Raw genomic sequence first — 20,776 nt, 5'->3', positions numbered from 1 at the left:
GGGACTATAAAATTATATCATTTTATAGAGATTTTTAGTGTATATTAATTTAAAGAGGTTATACTGTACTTTTATTTTTTTCAAGAGTTTTAAAGAATTATATCTTTGTTTAGATTGAAATTTAGGATTCTAATAAATATATAAAAAAATACTTAATTTTTTTTAAAAAAATTAAAGAATAATTTCAAACATAATTTTTGATTTTTAAAAAGAAATTTTGGAAAAAATAATTTCGAGAAAAATTTATAAAAAATTTTAAATTTGAAAACTATAATTCGAAAACATAAAAAAAAAATTATTTTTATTTTTATTTTATTTAAATAATAATTTATTATATATAGAGAGAGAACAAGAGTATAAGAGTATTTTGTCATATATGTAGAGAACAAGAGTACAAGAGTATATTTATTATATATTGTTTTTTGAAAATGTCCATTTAGTGGTGGTAAAGATAAAAAGTGGTACTATGAAAGTGGTAAACATGAAATTTCCCCAAATTTATTTGAAAGACTATAAAGTAAAGGACATGTTATTTTTATATTATCAAAACTGTATTTTTCAAAATGATATGTCTTAGTTATAATTATCAAAATATGAAAATTAAAAGACCATTTGAAAATAACAAATTATGATTTTATGATAAATAAATACTATTTTATATGAGAATAGAAATATATATTTATAAATTTAAAAATATAGATTGACTGTAGCTTATTTTTCTCTATTATACTATTTAGAAATGAAAATAACAATAGATATGTCTTATACATTACATATTAATGTTTTGTTTGACAACATGGTTAGTCTGTTTGAATGTTTATTCAGTTATTATGGGATGTATTTTACAATATAATTATATCAATAGTTTTATTTACTTTGATTAATATAATATGTAAAGTTGGGTTCGGTTTAACCTTCTTGTGTTTTTAATTTATTTTGAGCTTTTTTAGGTTTTGGTAATTTCAAGAATTTTGTTTAATAACATCACTTTATATTAATAGTTATATATTTGTTTATTTAATTAGATCATTGTGTATAAATCTATCCTATACTAAAAGGGATATATACTTCCCATACAGCATGTTCACGTAGGACAATTAAATCAACCAATCACGTTGAAGCGTTTAGCCACGTCAGATGGGCTGTGCCATTTTTTAAAAATTTGTCGTGATAGAGTTGGGCTATGAAACCCATGTTATTGATAGAAAAAAACCCTAATTTCCTCTCTCGATTTGGGACACCCATTTTACTTTTCCTCTTCTTCATTCCGTTACGTCGGAGAAGGTGAGACGGCTCCGGTGGGTGTCGTGATCGGTTTGCTGGCGGAGACTGAGGCTGAGATCGAAGAACCTCAGAGCAAAGCCGCCTCGAAATCTTCCTCTGCCTCTCCCGTTGTTGTTCCGTCTCCTCCTCCTCCGACTGCTTCGTCTCCTGCGCCGACGATCGCTCAGCATGCTCCGGTGGCGACGATGTCTGACGGTCCGAGGAAGACTGTAGCGACACCGTATGCTAAGAAGCTTGCAAAGCAGCATAAAATGGATATCAGATCCGTTGCGGGAACTGGACCATTCGGTAGGATCACTGCTTCTGACGTGGAGGCTGCGGCTGGGATCGCTCCCTCCGTGGCGGCACCACCGCCTCCTCCCCCTCCTGCTGCTGCTGCGAAAGCTACCACAACAAGCTCAAGCTCGCCTCCTCTGTTGTCTGGTTCAAGTGTTGTTCCCTTCACGGCAATGCAATCTGACGTATCCAAAAACATGATTGAGAGCCTCTTTGTTCCAATGTTCCGTGTTGGTTATCCAGTGAACACAGATGCTCTTGATGCACCCTACGAGAAGTTGAATGTGAATGTACATTGTTGTGAGGTCGTATCAGCATATTCTAATCACTGAGCTGTTTTTTTTTGTTTACGGGTGAAGCCGAAGGGTGTAACAATGACTGTGTTGTTGGCTAAGCTGCAGGGATAGCTCTTGCTCAGCATCCTGTGGTGAAAGCAAGCTGCAAAGGTTTGCTCTAAGATTGATTTTTCATCAAATTAACAAGATATCGTTGATCACTGAGATCAGTGCTTTTGCTGACTTTCTTACATTGTCTCTTTTATCACCTGAAGACTGTAAAACCAGTTCTATGTTAATATGGTCTCCCCTTCTTTTGTTCAAACTTTTTGTGAAAATTAGAAAAAATAAACGTTTGAGTAAATATAATCAATGGGTAGACTCATGTTTCTGATTTTTAGCAGGAGTTATCGGACCTGTAACGACAGTGATTTGCTATAAAAGGTGAGTGTTTTCATTCAAAAATAAAAATAAAAGGTGTGTTGCTTTTTGTAATGTTTCCTTTGGGTTTATATTTATTGACACAACGTTGTTTTATCAGTTGATCTGATTTGCTTTAATATTGCTCGGTCTATACTGTGATAGTTAAAGATTCTTCCTGTGTGGGAGAGCAGGCCAGGTGAAGAGCTGTTCGAACTGCCAAAGCAACATAAAAAGCGTAGTATTCACTACACCAAAGGTACAATGCCTTAAATTATGTTTCTCGATTTGTCTATTCATGTATTTCATCTCTTATGGAACTCTCTCATTTCATCTCCGTATTTGGTGAATGATATGGTCCAAACTTATTTACCTGTCAATTAATTTTCACAGGAAACAGAACTTTGCGAGATTGATGTTCCGTTGAAATTTACAGCGTTCATGTATACCAGAGTGCATTGGTTCAATGTTCTCTTTAATGGAAGGTATCAAGCCAACACGGATTTATATGTTTTTTCTTGCACTTACAATTAATATACATTTTCTGTCAGACAAAGAAATACAAATGCTAACATGTTATGCTCTCTATATTCAACATCACAGCACAAAGATGGTCCACGACTGCTACTGGTCACCAACAAGGCAACAACCCTTTGGTACCAAATAAGATGTATTCTCTCCAGCCTATTCATGTCATGGCAGGGCAAGAAATCAGTGGTAAACTTCATTTGGTTGTCCACAGGTACTCAAGAGTTACACTATAAATCTAACTCTTACGTCAATTTTGCTCTTTTACATCTCTCCTTTGAATCAAATCATTCTTGCTTTGTTTCAAATTGGCTTTCTAAACAGGAAAAGTGTGGGGCGGCTCCGATCAAGGTGGAATCCTTCACACATCATCGTGCAAATTCAACTTGAAGGAACCCCTATTATAGAATGTCTCTGCCCTCTTGCACAAGAACCACCAGCACAACCGCAAGTAAGGTTGGTTATTTTTTTGGTTAGACAAGTAGGCTATGATCACTGTTGTGTAATCATTTGGAGCTTTATTATCTCTATGAGTGAAATACTATTGAAAGAATATGTCATGAATGCAGAAGCAGAAGTAGATCTCAGCATTACAACATGTGTTTACATTTCTCGGTGTAGGACATACATATACTGAGTGATGACTTGAAAGAAGTAGAGTTGATTACCTATCTTTTTTCCATCCAGTTGATTACCTATCTTAGCTTATATTTCTCCATTATAAATTTATCACTTTTAAATTTGGTATTGGAAATAAAACTTGGCAGAGGTTAAGTTAGCGTCTACGCTCGATCACATTGGTAATGTGGCTCAGATTTCTCCTCTTATTGGCTTTGTACACAAGCATGTTGTGATTGTTGATACTGAGCCCGAGCTAGAGAAATCGGAATTTTCGGTAATGTCTTTGGAGAAATGTGTTAAACAGCTCGAGGAAGAAAGAGCAACAGAAGAGACTTATCATCATCAGCAGCGGAAGTGTAAATTCTGAAAGATACAATGCATCTTGCGAGAGGCAAGAGATGGGCCAATTTAAATATGGGGTTGAATTAGCAGAGACAAGCTATTGAATATATAGTATTTAGTTTTCTTATTATTTTTGTATACTGGATTTCATTTATTTCTCCAAATTCAATCATAGTATTTTTTTGTTCTAAATAAATTAAACTATTTATTGATTTTTTTATATGCATTTAGTTTGGTAATTATCTTAGATTTGTAAATATTTTACTATAATTAAGTATAAATTAAAATATAATCTTTTAAGAATCAAATAAAAAATTAAAGTATTGATCGATTCAAAATTATGAATGATTCTATTTAAATCGCATTTTATTATTTTTATCCAAATACATTTATAGTAAAGATAGTATTATTAGTTCCCCTTTCTAAATATGTCTTCTTTTTTTAAAGTCAATTTCAAAGGAAATATTATCTAATATTTAAAACAGCTATTTTGTGAATTATTTTTATAAAAATCATGTTATATAAGTAGTATATTAAGATATTTTAAATATTTTTATTTACGTAGTTAGATAAAAGTTATAAAGAAAACGTATATCAAAATTAAAAAAATAAAAATAAATATTTTGCAAAAACATATAAAACATTTTTATTATAGTAATTACAAATATTTTAAGTTACTAAAGATATCATATGTTATTTAAATTACTTTTTGTAAGATTCTGAAAACAAAATCATGATATAAAGATAGTAAATGTTTAAAATTATTTATAAAGGAATTTTTTTTAATATCAAGATTAACTTTTTGTGAACTTTCCTTTTTATGCAATCCATTATATAAAATATGTTTTGATGCTCATATATTTATAAATCCTATTTTCATGGAATCTATTTTCTTTTCTTTTAAAAATAAATTTTCAGTTTTTATATTTTATAAATATTTTCTTTTTATTATATAATTTATTGTAAAAGATATAAAAAGAAAACTAAAATAAAAGTAAATTTTTTTTTATAATGTTGACCTTTAGATATAATATTTTTATCCACATACGAAACTGGATTCTCAAATAATATTATATAGATTAAGAAATGTAAATAATAAATTTTTCAGAAATTTTTAATATATTCAACTCATGTTGTATTTCAGATCAGAACCTTTATCTTTCTTTAGTGTGTTAATTTTTCAACTCATATTTATGTTTCATAAATTGGATATCTATTTTATGATATTTAAATACAGTATAACCTCTTTAAATTAATAATCTATAAATTAATATACACTAAAAATCTCTATAAAATAGTATAATTTTATAGTCTCAAAATGAATTTTTAGTTTAATTAGTATATTGATAAATTAATATCTCTATAAATTAATAAAAGATTATAATTTTGATGTAGTTACAACATTATTAATTTATAGAAGTTTCACTTTATATGTGGTATAGAGATAACAACTGAACCAAATAAAACATAAATTTTCTGAAAAATACCTCAAAATAGAAATTATAACGAATAAATACAATCAAACAAAACACTCACATAGTCATAAAATAGAAAAGTTATCCATTCTCAACGAATCCGAACTGTATGAATGTTACTGAACTGTAGTCAAATGTGACAATGATAAGCGATATTGCGGTGCGGCCTGTCTCATCCCATTCGGTGCCCATGCTGCTCTCATACATGTAGCCAAGCGGTCCCATTCTCATCCTCGCCATGGATCTGAACTAAGGCGTGTAAGAATAAAGATCATAGAGAGGACATATAAATAGGGTAAAGTTGTGGAGATTAATCACAGTCCGATGAGTTTTCTTATTTTTGGTTTTGTGTATGCGAGAAGCAAGCAAAGAAAAGTCATTTTAAAAAACCCTAGAGAATTGTGTTTATAAAGTGACTCTTCCTTTGAAACTAGAACACTATTACAGTTTCCTATGTAGGTCTTTAAAAGTTTTTGGTCTGTATAAATTCTTTCAGAATATTTGATTTTTTTTTTGAACAAGTCAGAATATTTTATTCTAATTTGTCAAATATTATATAAAAAATAACTGATATCGTATACCACAAAAATAAGATTAGTTTATTGTGAAATTGATATTTTAAGTTATACTTAAAATTTAGAATATAAAAATTTAAATTATACTTAATATATAAAATATATAATTTTATAAACAAATAAACCGCGCGTAGCGTGGTAAACCCTCTAGTTATTATAATAAAAGCTGGTTAAAGATAACAACATATTTTAAAATAAAATATTAATGTTGTTATCCAAAAATAATTTTTTTAATCAATAAAATTTAAAATTAAGAAATTGAAAGATTCATAATTTTTTATAAATTTAATGTTTTACTTTAAATTTTTTATTTTAAACTAATAGTACATTTATTAATAATTATGTATAAAAGAATTATGCTCGCATGTGCGGCAAAATACCTAGTTTCATTAATGTCAAATTTAAAATTTAGACATTTCCATCATTCTATTCTGTTATTTTTCTCCTTTAAAACTAACCTAATTTACAATAACATGTTTTTTTTTATAAAAGGCTTATGGGTACAAATATGTTTTTTCTTCTTTTTAGATAATATGATATGATGTACATGTGAGTGTTTGTTAAACTACTGAAACAGAGAAAAGAATACTAGCTTCAAGAATTTTAAGTGTATTTCGTTGACTGAGAGTACATAATTATATTACAGTTGTAAGATATAGTTGCTTAAAGTGTTACATATACTATCGTATATAGTATGACCAGAAAGATACTATCCTAATAGTCAATAAGTTGCTCGGTCGAAAAGTAAAGCAAAAGACAGATCATAGTTACAGTAGCACTATTCCAGATTTGACTGAGATCTTTGGTTGCCAAACTGTCGGGGTTCTTCCTCGATTGTTCATGCATAAAAATAGTTCTATCACCTAATTGTCTTTCTTGATAAGATTAACTAAATTGACTCCGATCTACGAAGTAACCTAACTTTGTAAAAACTATATATATTCTTTTCATCTTGTTGCTAAAACTATACAATATTTTCGGAATAATATGTTGAAAAATATACTAGTTAGCAAAAATAAGAAACACGATATGGAAAACCATTAGTTTTTTGGGTAAAATGAGGACCATTAGTGTAGTTGATCGTTGATATTATTTTTCCAAGAAAGTAAACAACTAAATTTAGCAAAAGAAAAGTAAGTAAACAACTAAAAAATATTATACGTAGTAAATTAGATAACTTTTCAACTTAAAATTAATTAGCCATAAATAAAACTCGTATCATTTATATAGTAATTAGGATCATTACTCAAATCTGTGTTAACTCAGACTGTCAAGTGTTGATTACAGCAATCTCTACGACGTCCTCTTTGGCTGAATTCTACGGAATAGCCAGAATATCGAATATCTGTACTTTTTCCTTAATTCCGAGACATTTCAATTCGCTAGTAGATGCATTAGCTAAAGATGCTCTTTGTAGTGTTTGACTATGTTTTCCTCTCTGTTTAGAGAGATGGTAATGAATTTGGTGTTAAAAAAAAACATTCAGGATCCTTTCAAGTTCCAACGTGAAACATTGTTTCTGATACTTAATTTGAGATAATGACATTTTGGTCGTAAATCATAGAATATTTAGATAATGATCAATTGGCCAGCTTTGGATCTGATTGATTAAAGATAAGAATGGATACTATAGATCAAATTATGATACTATATTAAGTTAAATGACTTTTAACCTAAAAATTAATTGATGATAAATATATTGACTCATATCTCTTGTATCTTATATAATAGTTAAGAAGACAAATGTCATATATTAATTAATGCAAATAATATAAGATTAGTTTTGCTGGTCGATTGTACTAGTTGCAGTCTATTGTTTAGATATCGTTCTTGCTCTTTAGCGGGCTGGATTAATCAGTTTGGTGAATAACATACTGCATCATAATTTTTACATAGACTAAGTATCGTCGTATCGCTAGTTGCTTTTGTTGAAAACAATATTGCTCTTCGATGTGTCGGTCGTTTCCTCTTCCATTCCTTTAATGTAGACGTGTATGTAGTATATACAAATATAAAGCCAAAACCATGCAATATCCAAAACGATTCTTTTTTTTTTTGTGCAACAGAGCCATAACGATTCTATACATCTTGTTTTCTGTCAATAGTTAACCTTTTAACTTTTTATATATTTAGTTAGATTTAGACATCTGTAGTAAGATTAAGGCCATCTGATATCGCAAATAGAAAATTATTAGTTGATGAAAACAATATGTCGTCGGATTCGATCAATTAGTCGGCGCTGTATTGGTTACTTTCAGAAAAATCTTAGAACACTGACAAATGACAATGTTCGTATCTAAACTAGTTTCTCAGACATTAAAAGATAGAAAAAAAATAAATAGAAACGAAAAAGTAAGAAATAGGTAGAAAATCAGGTCTGTAATAATAGATTATGAAAATTTGGAAAGTAAGAAATATTGGTTTGATACTTTGATTTAGTTTTTATTTTAGAATTAATTAGATAATTATATTGTAAGGAATATTAGTATTACAGATGATTGGTCAACTCATGTCATTAGTCGGAAGATATTTCAAACTCGGGTCAAACACTGTGGTACGTTTTCAGACTAGTCCACTCTGTAACATTAAGTGCGTTCTTTCGGAGCCGACCAGTTCAGCCGATAGGACTTATAAGAAAACAGAATATTAGTATTAATTTGATGAAACCTTTATAATTTCATATATAGTCTCTTGACTGGTGAGGATGCTCTAAATATATATATACACAAAAATATTAAATATGATGCATATGATGCAAATTTCTTATTTTTAAAGAAAATTTTTGTAACCACATATATTCAAAATATTAAATGTGAGGTAAATGTTATATTTTAAAAGGAAATGTGAGGCAAGCTAAGTTCAAAACACAATGTTAGTAACCACATATATTCAAAACTATTAAATATGATCAAATGTGTTATTTTAAAAGGAAGATCTTAGTAACCTAGTTTCAAAAAAGAAATATTTTAGACCATAATTAACTCCAGTCTCTTAACTGAGGTTTTTAGCTTCGGATAAGAGACGGTTCTTAGTTTTTATTATATTTTGACTAAGAAAAACTAAGAACCGTCTCTTAAATAAGAGATATAAGAGCCATCTCTTAACTGAAAAGTGTTAAAAAATGTCAATTTCACCACAGTTGCCCATCGTCCCACAGTTGTTATATTGAAAGCGTTCTGCTAGAAAATACGGTGGCCACCAAAGATAAAATATTTTCTATGACAATTGGTAACATGATGTATAACAGTCAAGAAGAATCTGCAAGCGAGAGGGATACATGGGAATATACGTTGTGCAAGGCGCGGAGCCGATGAGGAATTGATAAACCATGTGTTTTTTTAGTGTCCTCCAGCACTTCAGGTTTGGGCTCTCTCAAAGATACCATCAAATCCAACTATTTTTCCAACAAGCTCGCTATTCACAAACATGGATCATCTCTTTTGGAGAGTTTTCCCGCAGATGGATGATCATCAGTTTGCATGGATACTATGGTATATTTGAAAAGGAATGAATAATAAAGCTTTTAGTAATCTGGACATTGATCCTATGGACACGCTTAATTTGGCAAAAACAAAATCAACACTTTGGTCTGAGACACATATATTGAACGAACTGAGGAATGTATAACACATAGAGGTTACGACTCTACCGTCAATTCCAGGAAGATGGTGTTTCTCAGATGGTTCCTAGAAAGAGAATAATATTTTCTCCGGACAGGGTTGGCTCAGTACTCTAGAAGGATTTGATGGGTTGTTAGGGGTGAGGAATGTTCGGGGTAGTCTTTCACTTCTTCATGCGGAGATGAAAGCACTACTATGGACAATGGAATGTATGAGAAATTTACGTTAATTTCAGGTGACGTTCGTCAATTTCAGGTGACGTTTGCAAAAGATTGATTCCAATTGGTGAAGATGGTTACAGAACCAGAAGAATGACCAGTTTTTGCAAATTATTTGGAAGATATTAAGGTCCTGAAAGAAAGTTTCCTTCAATTAGAGATTATCTATGTACCAAGGACGCGAAATACAAAGGTGGATAGCCTAGCACGCAGTGTCAGGAAACAACCGGTTTTTGTCGTTCATATGGATCAAGATCTACCGGTTTGGTTCAGAGAGTCAGTATGAATATGTAAAAATTGATGGAAAAAAAATGTCAAATCATGAATATAGAATCCCGGCTAAGAGACCGGAGTTAATCATACCCTACCACATATATTCAATACTATCTGATTAGACCTAGTGCAGTCAACACAGCTGGTCCGTTTTTTTCGTATTTCGCAGGCTTACTTCTTTCTTTACCTACCGGTAGACGTAGTTATCTATGCTTTTATATATTTTTTCTCCATTTAGTTGCCTTTTTCTCTTTCATTTTTTTTTTGCCTAGTGTTCTCTTCAAAAGTGTAAATACCATTAGGGGTCAGGGTGACCCTTCCTAAAGTATAGGGGAATATTCTAACCACATCATAGTTGCAAGTTACAAGGCTCGGCTTTTTTTTATAGAACCACACCTGACATTTCCATCTCGTGAAGTCATTCCTTTTTTTTTGTATGTTTCTCTGACTTACACAAATGGGAACTAAACTTTAAACTACAACTTTACATCTTAAACAATAACTACATTTTGACAGAAAGCCATAACTATATTTATTTCGTCAAAGTTTCGTTATCTCTTATGTCTTAAAAGTTTAAAGCGAATTTGTCTTACTCATGCTGGCGTGGAAGAACAATGTTAAAACCTATTAGAGATTGCGAACTTTAATAAATCTCATTTAAATAGTAAATTTGTTTTGGGTACAATATAAAATGCCAAAAAGCATCAGAACCGGTTTTTATGACCGAAAAGTTAAGTGATATTGGATTCAGACTATAATTCCATTCTAAATGCCTTTGTTGTGAGAAACCAGGTCGAAAACTCGAACATTCAAAAATCTGTAGAAACACGGGTTTCATATTAAATATTTGAAGGAACAGAAAAAAATATAATGGTGATGACTAATATAAATCTCAAATCAATAGCGGAATAACATAAAGTATAATAAAAGCAGATAAAATATTTGGAATGAAAAAAAATATGTTAAACAACAATCACAAAGTGATAGAATATTTTGGGCAGGTTAATAAATATTTTAATTAGTTTTTAACTTACATGTCATATAGTATATAGCAAACTTGACGGTAAATAACAATCAAAAAGTGATAGATAACATTTCTGTAGATTAATAGCATGATATATAGAATTGACATAAAAACAAATTCATCGTTTCATAAAATGAACCCTCGTATTATTTAGTCGAAAACTGAATCGATATTATGGGATGGGTTTTATCTTTAAGCGTGTGTGTGAACACGTCTAATAGCTTTTGAGACCAGGTAGGTCCAAGTTCTTTTGGAATTTTGGGAACTCTTTAGACAAGCAATGTCTTTATGTGTGCTTTCGGTGTGTCTCGTTGTTTTTCTTCTGGATTTTAAAATGGCATTATAAAATAATACATATATAACTAATCCCTTAATTAATCCACATATATTAATTAATTAATTAATATGCCCCCATAGTTCAAACATTGTGCTATATATATCAAATGCTTCACAACCATTCAACACTCTACCACCTTTGTCTTCTCTTAATCATTCTCCTAGTTTGATTACTCACTAATCACTTTTGGTTTCTTATATAGCTACTCTCTGATTTAAAGTAAGAGCACCTTTTTTCCAGCCAGTGTCTTTGACCCGTCGCAATTACCTCTGCCCTCAACTTCAAAATATAGGCTATTACTCTTCGTTATTCCCATATTTCTTTTCTTAATTTTGTGTCTATTGTTTTTCTTAATAGTAAAAAGAGGAACTTGGGGTCATTGCGCTGATTTATTTTCTAATTGTCATACGATTTTTTCGGACAATGATCTTGTCACAAAAAGAATGCAATCAACGTGAGCTGCAAGCTTTTCTTAAGAACAAATCAAGTGTCGAAAAAAGTTTTTATTTCTGGATTTTCAAAATATTTAGTAGATTTGATCGCTAAATCTCTCTTGTGTCACAAGCAACAAGTGTTAAACATGCAAATGGGAAGTTCATGTCTACCTCCAGGATTTAGATTTCATCCAACTGATGAAGAGCTCATAGGCTATTACTTGAGTAGAAAAGTCGAAGGTCTCGAGATTGAGCTTGAAGTCATTCCTGTTATCGATTTATATAAATTCGATCCTTGGGAGTTACCAGGTAATCTAAAGAAAAACTTGTTTGAATTAATATCATTCATAAATTTATATCTAATTTTATCTTCTTTAATTGCTATCTTTGTTGTTTTAGATAAATCGTTCCTACCCAATAGAGATATGGAATGGTTCTTTTTCTGTCCAAGGGACAAAAAATATCCTAATGGTTCTCGAACCAATAGGGCTACAAAAGCCGGTTATTGGAAAGCAACCGGTAAAGATCGAAAAATCTCTTGTAAATCATCTGGTGCTATAATCGGATATCGGAAGACATTAGTTTTCTATGAAGGTCGTGCCCCATTGGGTGATAGAACTATCTGGTTTATGCATGAATATCGCCTTTGCGATGACGATCTTTCTCAAAAATCACCAAATTTCAAGGTAAGAAATTTATAATATGTTTCAATATCTTCATCCCTTTAATTTAACGGAAAGAAACCTAAGAACCATATATATATGTTGGAATTTCAGGGAGCTTTTGTGTTATGTCGTGTAGTCAAGAAGAACGGACTTAAGACCAAAACTTTGAAAAATAAAAACGAACAAGCTATTGGTTCAGGTTGCTCTAGCCTTGCGACCTCTCCATGTCGAGATCAAACGACGCAGTTTCAATCTTTCAAGCCTTCTTTAACTACAAACGAATCTTCTAGCATTTGGATTTCTCCTGATTTCATCCTTGATTCCTCAAAAGTACGTACTATTATCTAAACCAAAACAGTTTTGTATACACAAACACTTGTCTGATTTGGTCTTGTGAAATTTAAATATAGGATTATCCTCAAATTCAAGAGGGTGTTTCTGAATACCTTCCCAACTACCATTTTCCAGTCAATGGGGCGAACCACCAAATGGAAATTGCAGAGACTTCATATTTGAACATTGATCAATCAAAACAAACCGGTTACTGGCCAAATTTTGAATACGACCAAACCGGTTCATTCGATTACTCAAACCTTTTCTAGGTAGAAGGAAATGTGTGGGTTTCTTCAGGACAAAAACGCCTTTTAATGTTGGAGTCCTCGAAGAAGATAAAATTGGTTTGCATAAATTTGGAGTCTCTTGCATTTTATTTTAGAATATATATATTGGTTTTGCCTTTTTGGTTTTGATTTTACTAATTAATATATTGTTTGCTGTGGAATGACTATTTTATATTCCTAATTTGTTATATGATAGTCTTATTTTACGTTCCGATATGTATATGCAAAGAGAATGATATGTCTCCCAATCATTAATTATAACTTATAACCTTTACACCAACTTTGGTAATGATAGCAATCACTTGTATAAGAAAACTAATAAATTCGAGACTATTTTTTCATATTTTATAAGTTATGTAGATACATAGTTTTTGAAAATCCATAAAGGGGATTTGGAAAAAGAAGATTACGACGATTCAGAACTACAAATGTGGTCTAGAGCCTTAGAACATTTCCAACCCAACCTCAAATCTTCAAATTTTGAGGTTTTGTGTCATTTCAATCCAATTTCAAATTTTCGAAACTATCTTTTATTTTTTTCGGTTTTTATAGTTATTTTTTTCATAAATATTAGTAAACGTTTGTTAATATCAAGGAGTATAATGCAAATAAATAAACTTTTAAAGATTTTTTTGAAGATTTATGGTTGGAGTAATATACTTTCAAATCTTCATTTTAATGTTTTTTTTGAAAAAAGACTTTCAATTTAAAACATAAACTATTAATGATAAGACCAAAGCCTTATAGTTAGGAAGAGTTTGCATGAAACATGTTTCATGTTCATTTTAAGGTTTTGCTTTCCTTAAAATAAAATCTTGGATTTTTTTTTATCGATGGTTAATTATGTTATTACAAAGTCTTCGGTTAGAAAAACTCTTTGGAGGTTCATTAATAGATAGCATCAAGTACCGTTACTTTATTAATAATATTTGTGATTCGTGACTTTATGTTTAAGATTTAGGATTTTTTTTGGGTTCTGCAAGTGTAATTGTGGTCATCTTTAGTATGTATTTTTTTTTCATTTCTGAGAGTTTTGGGATATTTCTCTCATAAGAACTTTTAAAATTTCATTTTAGAAAATTTCCAAGAATATTTGCGTCCCTTTAAAGTTTGTAGTTTTCTAGTATTAGTGTACAATCCAATCAAATTGGGTCCATAGCTCAGTGGTAGAGCAATTGACTGCAGATCAATAGGTCACCGGTTCGAACCCGGTTGGGCCCTTTATTTTTGAAGATTGTTTCCTTTATTTTTCTTTCCAAAGTGTTAATTATAAATGAATACGGTTCCATTTCAGGACTAATGTGCGATCTTAGACATTTATTCTACACCATTATTAAACGATTAATTAATTCAAAAAAAGGAAAAGGAAAAACCAGAGTTTGAGCACAACTGAATAACTCTGTATCAAACAATCGTTGTAACTTACTACAGTTAATAGTATTGTAAAATATGATCTTTTATTAATTTATAAAGTTAAAAAATATTTTTTAGATTTTTTCTATTGTAAAAATATACCGATCGTATGAATCATACCGAACCAAATCGAACCCCATAATCGATTCGTCGTTATAACGATCGGCTGAATAAGTCTCTACCTTTTTCAAATATACACGTGAAATCGAACCCCATAATCAATTCGTCGTTATAACGATCGGATGAATAAAATAAAATTATTCCGCGGCGCCGACACTGATCACAACATTCGCCGGTTTTTCGCACCGGACATCGTCAGCCGTCGGATCACGCGTGTTGTCATACTCCTTAAAACATGCGATCCTTCCCAACTCCTCCACTTCCTCTATCACATTGTCAAGCCTCGCCACCATCTCCACCAGCAACGACGCAAACGCCGCGAACGGCAAAGCCTCCGAGAACTCAAGGCTCGTCATCACCGCTATTTTACTCAGCTGCGGCCGTAACATCCTCCTCTCTCCCGCCGCCGACGTCGTCTCCGACCTATTATTGTTCTTGAACGATCTCCTGTACTCCATCAAAGCTGACGTGTCCGTCCTGAAGCTAGACAGCGAAACGGCGCCGCTTTGGCCTTGACGTGAACCAGTCTCCGTAGTTTTGTTTGAAACGTCGTTTGCACGGTTGCGTTGTGAAACTGCGTTTTGGTGTTTATTGTTGTGACGATGCAGATTGGAGCCGAGGAAGAGTTTAGGCTGAGACTTGATAGCCGAGTTAAGGTCTTGGAGTGCCACGTGAAGATGATCGGAGAGAATCTCAGGCGAACAGTGACGGTGGTTTGAGATGCTATCGGCGAGTTCCGACAAAGCTTTGCACACTTCTCCGGCTAATCTTACACAAGGATCTTTGAAAAGAGCGCGAACAGATCTTGGAGTCTTGAAAGAAAATTAATAAAGTAAAGATCATTTAATTTAATTCAACTTAACCTAAAACATGTATTTTATTTAATGTATAATTATACGTACTTGGATCTCAGTTTGTAAGCAACCGTGAAGAGCAACAACAGTGTAACCAAATTGACGAAGAACAGCTCCAACTTTCACATATTGTTGACATGGGAATCTATGACATCGTATCGTGTGTCTTGGCTCCCAGTTTGCATATAATGCCTTTATTTCATAAAATTATATTATTTTGTGGTTTTTTATTTTATTTATTCTCAATTAAAGAACTATAAAAAGACTTACCAGTGTTTCATCAATGGATTTAGAATCCAAAACAGCTTGATACCCTTCATAGATTCTGTCTTTTGAATCTGATGTTTCTTTCTCTTTTTCCTCAAAGTACTCACTCACACATGCTACAAAACAAAAAAAAATATATTAAAAATGGATATGAATTATGTTATTTCTAAGATGTTTAACTAATATTACATACGTTATATGTACCTTCTATAGAGCGAGAGAGGCCTTGGAGTTTACCGACGGTGGTCTTGTGTAGATCTTCACCGGACCAAATAGGAAAAACAAGAAGGCTCATGAAAAGACATATTCCGCAACCGATAGCTATAGTGTAGAATCTATCGTGTGCTATGGTTATCACACTGTCTACTCTATAGCTTGAAACCGTTATGAGATTGAACGTCAAGAGAAATATCACAACACCATAATCGTAATTCTTCTTTATATACGGTATAAACCTTATATATGTTGCAGCCGCTCCTGTAATAATTTAGAAGAGGCACAAATTTTAGTAGTTTTATTGTTAGAACTTAATATACAGAAATAAATTCAAAAAGATTAGTTTAGGTTTAGAAATTATAAACTGGATAACAAAATTCTATTTCATGCTATTTATCACAGATGATATATATCATGCTGCATGTTCAAAGAACGGAAAGTCAACTAATATATTCTTGAAATATATACAAAACAATCAGACGTATACACCTAAAGTTACTATACAATAAAAGGGTAAATATATAGAAAAACACATACCAATGATAAAAACAGCAGTGCCAATGAAGATAGCTCGAAGACCTTTTCCCGAATCATTAGCAACAAACTCAATGAAAAATGCCAAAGATCCTGCGATTAGTGTTCCTAATCCTCTGTTAAGCCCTTTGCACAACGTTGCACCTAAAGAATAAAAAAATCCATCACATGTGATATATATGCCACTAATTAAATTACTATATTAATGAATTCAAATTATATGTACAATAAAAGGATCATTGACACTTGGCTACACTTACCGGCAGAGAACTCGAGAACGACGACGACGGTCATGACAGCCCAAATCGCATTGCTCCCAATGTCTTTGAAGAGAGGCTCCATGAGATATAACAAAGAGACAAGTGTCAAGGAAATACCTACTTTAAGGGCATGTATTACCCTTCTTGGATCTTCTTTTCCGACATCCCAAAGCCTTTTCGGAATCTTTTTGATTTTCTCGGAAGGTTCTAACACTTTCCACTTGTTATTTCTCAAACCTTCCTCCATCTCAGTGCTTCCTACGTGAACCTTGTTGGACATTTTGAGGGAGAGAAAGTGGTTCTATATTTTTTTCTCTCTCTTTTTGTAATAGAATGTGTTGTTATTGTGCTACTCTCTATATATAGCTCTTTGTGTGTGTGTATATGTGTATATATAGAGTGATGGGGATCTATGGTTTGCGTTCATACTTGTTAATACGTGTGATTGTGTTGGTTGAACTACGAGAATTTCATTTATTAGGTTTCGATTCGTAATTTTTTTTACTTGTCGCATGATTTTACAAAATCATGATTATATTAGGGTTCAAATCTATTTTGATGTTTTTACATTCTGATGAGAAAATAAAATATCCTTTTGCAATTTCGCTTAATGGTCATTTTATTCTGTTTATCTCGTAATGATTTTCTTTTACTTTTAACGATTATTGTTTGTAAAAAATACAAAAAAAAACTCTATTCGACGTTCCCAACAAATATAAAACCCTCCTGATGTTACTTTGTTACCTCTATATGTCTATATACTTTTACATAATTACCTTTAATAGGTACATAATAATATTCTCTTGTGGCAAGTGATGAAAGATTAGATTGATGGGTTTCACATGACGTGCAAATATTGATGTTGATATTAATTGAACTACCTTTTTCTATTTTATTCACAAGATCGAAAATATGAAGTCAAAAGTTACTGAAAAAGATACTAAACTAACATACGTTCCATAAAAACAAATTATACGTTCCATAATTTTACTAATTATAAAATATGAGATCAAATTATTATTCTTAGATATTAACATTGCATTGTATAATACTATGCATGTGTCATCCAATGTAAACTAATATTGTTATATAGTTCGAAAAACTAGATCCTTAGTTACAAATTAACGTTGTGTTATCTAACTAAATACAAAAGTAGAGGACATACACATTTTAGTTACACGAATTAGTCGAACATAATTAAATCATACCACTAGTTTTTTTTATCACATTGATTATGTATGCGAGGAATTAGAATTAGTTAATCACTTTGTATTAGGTCAAAAAGAGATTAAATATGTAGTCCTTAGACGAACTTTTATTTTACAGCACAATAAGTTATTGATCATATATATGACCAATAAAACATATGTAAACAATCTACACGAACACAAACTCAAATTGTATTATGATAAACCATAAACGATACAAGGTTTCATTAGGAAACATACTGGTGATAAATATAATACAGTCTAAAGCATATAAAATTTTTCTTATAAAAAAGAAGTCTTTAACAAGTTATGAATATCTCAACTAAAGTTGACATTTTGGATCCTTGAAAGCCGTACCAACGTTGACACATAACACATGTATACCTTCCTTTTATTGCACGGGGACAACTAATTTTACAAATTGGGTTTTAAATCACATTACGCAAACTAAATGCCACGTTAATCACTAAATACGAAACAGCCATGTAAAATTCATAATATCTAAGTTATTCATATCTAACCAAAAATAACTTCTGACTTCGAACAACAAGGAAATAAATACAACATGAGACGATTATAGTTAACAAATTAGTGGACTACATTAAACCAAAAAAAAAAAAATTAGTGGACTACAAAATTTGATATTTCATTTTCTTTTTAATTGTGAAGTTAATTCGCTGTATTGGGACGTATATTTGGCAGGATATATTTAAATTTATATGTTACAAAAAAATATTTAAATTTATATTTTGGAACAATATTTAAATTTATATAAAATAATTGTCCGAAAAAACTGAAAAAAAAACATGAAGCAATAATAATGTTCTTACTGCTTCGGCTTGGAGAAATATTGTTTAAAATCGTATTTTCACGAAATGTAACGTCTCTCTTACCGCATTCTTTCACCAAAAAGGGAAAAGAAACGTGAACAGTATTAATGATCACACGGGTTGCGACTTTTGAGTTTGATACACACAACTCATTGAAATGGATTCGCTGGAAAAACAGTTATGAATTCACCGTCCAAAGAAAATTGTATTTTTTTTTCTACGTGACTGATTAGTTAACCTGATTATAATATGTTTCAATTTTTTTAATAAAACAAGGTTTTTGATTCTACATATTGTGAACTTCTAATGATCCCAAATTAGCGCCGTAGTCGATCAACCAACTCCATTGATTCTATTATTTTTAAAAATTACGTTCATTGTTGCAAAATGCAAGAAGATCAAGATGGGTGATGGGTTGTTTACATGTTTACAAAAGGTTGATTTACAAATGGACATCTTTTATTTTCTTGATCAACTTGATTTTGTCACTCTAGATATTTTTAGTTCTACATTGAGTTTGTAGTCACATATTATTCAAAATGTAAGATATGTTATAGAAATTTTCATGATATTTTGTTATTTATAAATTAACTTTATTTTAATCAGAAATTATGACTAATTTTATATTACAGATTTCTGATAACAGGTGATTTATTATTTAGTTTACTTTTTATGATATTTTTTTTAATGTGTTTTAGTTCTTTTTTTTTGGCCGAAACATCAAACATCGTATTAGTTAAGTTATTAAAATGACCAATAAATATTTAAATATACGATTCTCTTTGTAGTGTTGTGTGTCAAGGTGAGATCTTTGTATGCAAATTTAACAGCTGTTTCTTTACTTTAGGGTGTTGTGTTGTTGAGCTTATGAGATTTCAGATTTCTCGTGTGTTGTCCACGTCGCTCATGTGGGTTCTCTCCTCGTGTCAGAAGAAAAGATAGTTGAAGAAAATGAAATTACCAACAAAAAGAAACTTTGGTTCATGTTTAGTTAGCCAAAAGAGATTTTGATCATATCATGTGTATAAACACAAAGAAATAGTAATACATATTACAAAGTCCAATAGATGAAAAAATATGTGTAAACACAAACCCTAATTAAAATCAGTTGTGGCTATCTAATAATTATAAAACTAGTCTTGTTTTGCTCAAGAATCAGGAACAAAATTTCATCTCAGAATCTTATTAATAGTCTATCGGTTGATACCAAGTATTAAAATGCTGATGAAACAAAAGAAACCTGTCCCAACTTCTATGTCCCAAATCAGTTCATACTATAAGTGATCTTCTTTGATTGTATACCACCTTAGTCCCTGATTCAAAAGAGTATAAAACTATAACATAGTGTAGGAAATAAAAACAAATATACAAGAGGAGATAATGCAATCTCTTAACAAAGTAAACTCCACTACCAATCCAGTGACGTAAACGGCTTCACAATCAAAATCCAGAATTCAGGTAGCTGAAGGGATCACACCAAAACCAGGATTGGGTTGAAAACGTTAAACACCTTCTGCGAGGACTAGAGAAGTAAAGGCCCAGAAAAGACTATGTGATTGTGAACCAATACAATTATGAAAAAGTAAAGAAAAATCTCGGTTGCACTACATAGAAAGTGATGCTTTCCACAGATTGTCTTTACTGCAAGACTTGCAAATTGGGTTTAGAGCAATCAAATTAAAGAAAGTGAGGCAAAGCCGCAACACAAGAAGAGAGAGATACTTTCTTGGAATACAAAATGAGAAAATCAAGCTATGAACTATATGTGGAACAAAAATTACGAATGGTTAAAGTACAAGTAAAGAATAAGGAATATTTTCTATTAACTCCTCACATTTTAGTCTATTAAAACCTAATCGATCAGAAAGTTTAATGATGATTGTAAGAAGCTAATCCTGCTAACTCAACCAAAGTTCCAGACTTGATTCAAGCATCAATTCATAATAAAAAAATAACAAGAGTTCGAGAGCCTAAATACCACGCAAATAGAGGAAACTGGATTCACAAGAATCTTCTTTTTTTTTCCTTCTCTTCATGTTGAACTGGGCGGTAAATGATTTTATATTTATTTAGTACAAAAAAAATTA

The 20,776-nt window shown here is 31.3% G+C and overlaps 2 protein-coding genes, 1 long non-coding RNA gene and 1 other non-coding gene across 13 annotated transcripts; 3 read left to right on the top strand and 1 right to left on the bottom strand.

Annotated features, from left to right (window-relative positions):
• Positions 1–730: 730 nt before the first annotated feature.
• On the top strand, positions 731–3,960 carry LOC106423755. Of its 9 annotated transcripts, XR_007338428.1 has the most exons (8): positions 752–2,006; positions 2,240–2,279; positions 2,421–2,514; positions 2,649–2,740; positions 2,859–2,997; positions 3,108–3,239; positions 3,353–3,437; positions 3,551–3,960. It is a non-coding gene; the product is annotated as an uncharacterized LOC106423755 (long non-coding RNA). The 9 variants fall into 9 exon arrangements; XR_007338424.1 differs by having other exon boundaries at positions 731–2,006; positions 3,108–3,437; XR_007338429.1 differs by having other exon boundaries at positions 751–1,850; positions 1,920–2,006; positions 2,237–2,279; positions 3,108–3,960.
• A 3,236-nt stretch (positions 3,961–7,196) lies between these two features.
• LOC106444388 (NAC domain-containing protein 71-like) lies at positions 7,197–13,198 on the top strand. 2 transcript variants are annotated; one of them, XM_013885866.3, is made up of 4 exons: positions 7,200–12,011; positions 12,102–12,388; positions 12,479–12,697; positions 12,778–13,198. In XM_013885866.3, the coding sequence occupies exons 1-4, from the start codon at positions 11,849–11,851 to the stop codon at positions 12,967–12,969; spliced, it is 861 nt and encodes a 286-aa protein (XP_013741320.2). In that variant the 5' UTR covers positions 7,200–11,848; the 3' UTR covers positions 12,970–13,198. The 2 variants fall into 2 exon arrangements, with proteins under 2 accessions (XP_048632795.1, XP_013741320.2); XM_048776838.1 differs by having other exon boundaries at positions 7,197–12,388.
• A 938-nt stretch (positions 13,199–14,136) lies between these two features.
• On the top strand, positions 14,137–14,208 carry TRNAC-GCA. Its single transcript has one exon. It is a non-coding gene; the product is annotated as a tRNA-Cys (tRNA).
• A 214-nt stretch (positions 14,209–14,422) lies between these two features.
• Positions 14,423–17,012, bottom strand: LOC106440206 (aluminum-activated malate transporter 12). The gene is made up of 6 exons (XM_013881818.3): positions 16,652–17,012; positions 16,395–16,535; positions 15,846–16,118; positions 15,645–15,757; positions 15,423–15,566; positions 14,423–15,332 (listed from the first exon to the last, which is right to left on the bottom strand). Exons 1-6 carry the CDS (start codon positions 16,929–16,931, stop codon positions 14,658–14,660), a joined length of 1,626 nt encoding a protein of 541 aa, XP_013737272.2. The 5' UTR covers positions 16,932–17,012; the 3' UTR covers positions 14,423–14,657.
• Between the last annotated feature and the right edge of the window lie 3,764 nt (positions 17,013–20,776).

Source organism: Brassica napus, chromosome A3 (assembly GCF_020379485.1).
Source record: "Brassica napus cultivar Da-Ae chromosome A3, Da-Ae, whole genome shotgun sequence".
Lineage (NCBI taxonomy): Eukaryota > Viridiplantae > Streptophyta > Magnoliopsida > Brassicales > Brassicaceae > Brassica > Brassica napus.
The sequence above is the reverse complement of the archived record's forward strand: the minus strand, read 5'-3'. Positions and strand labels throughout refer to the sequence as shown.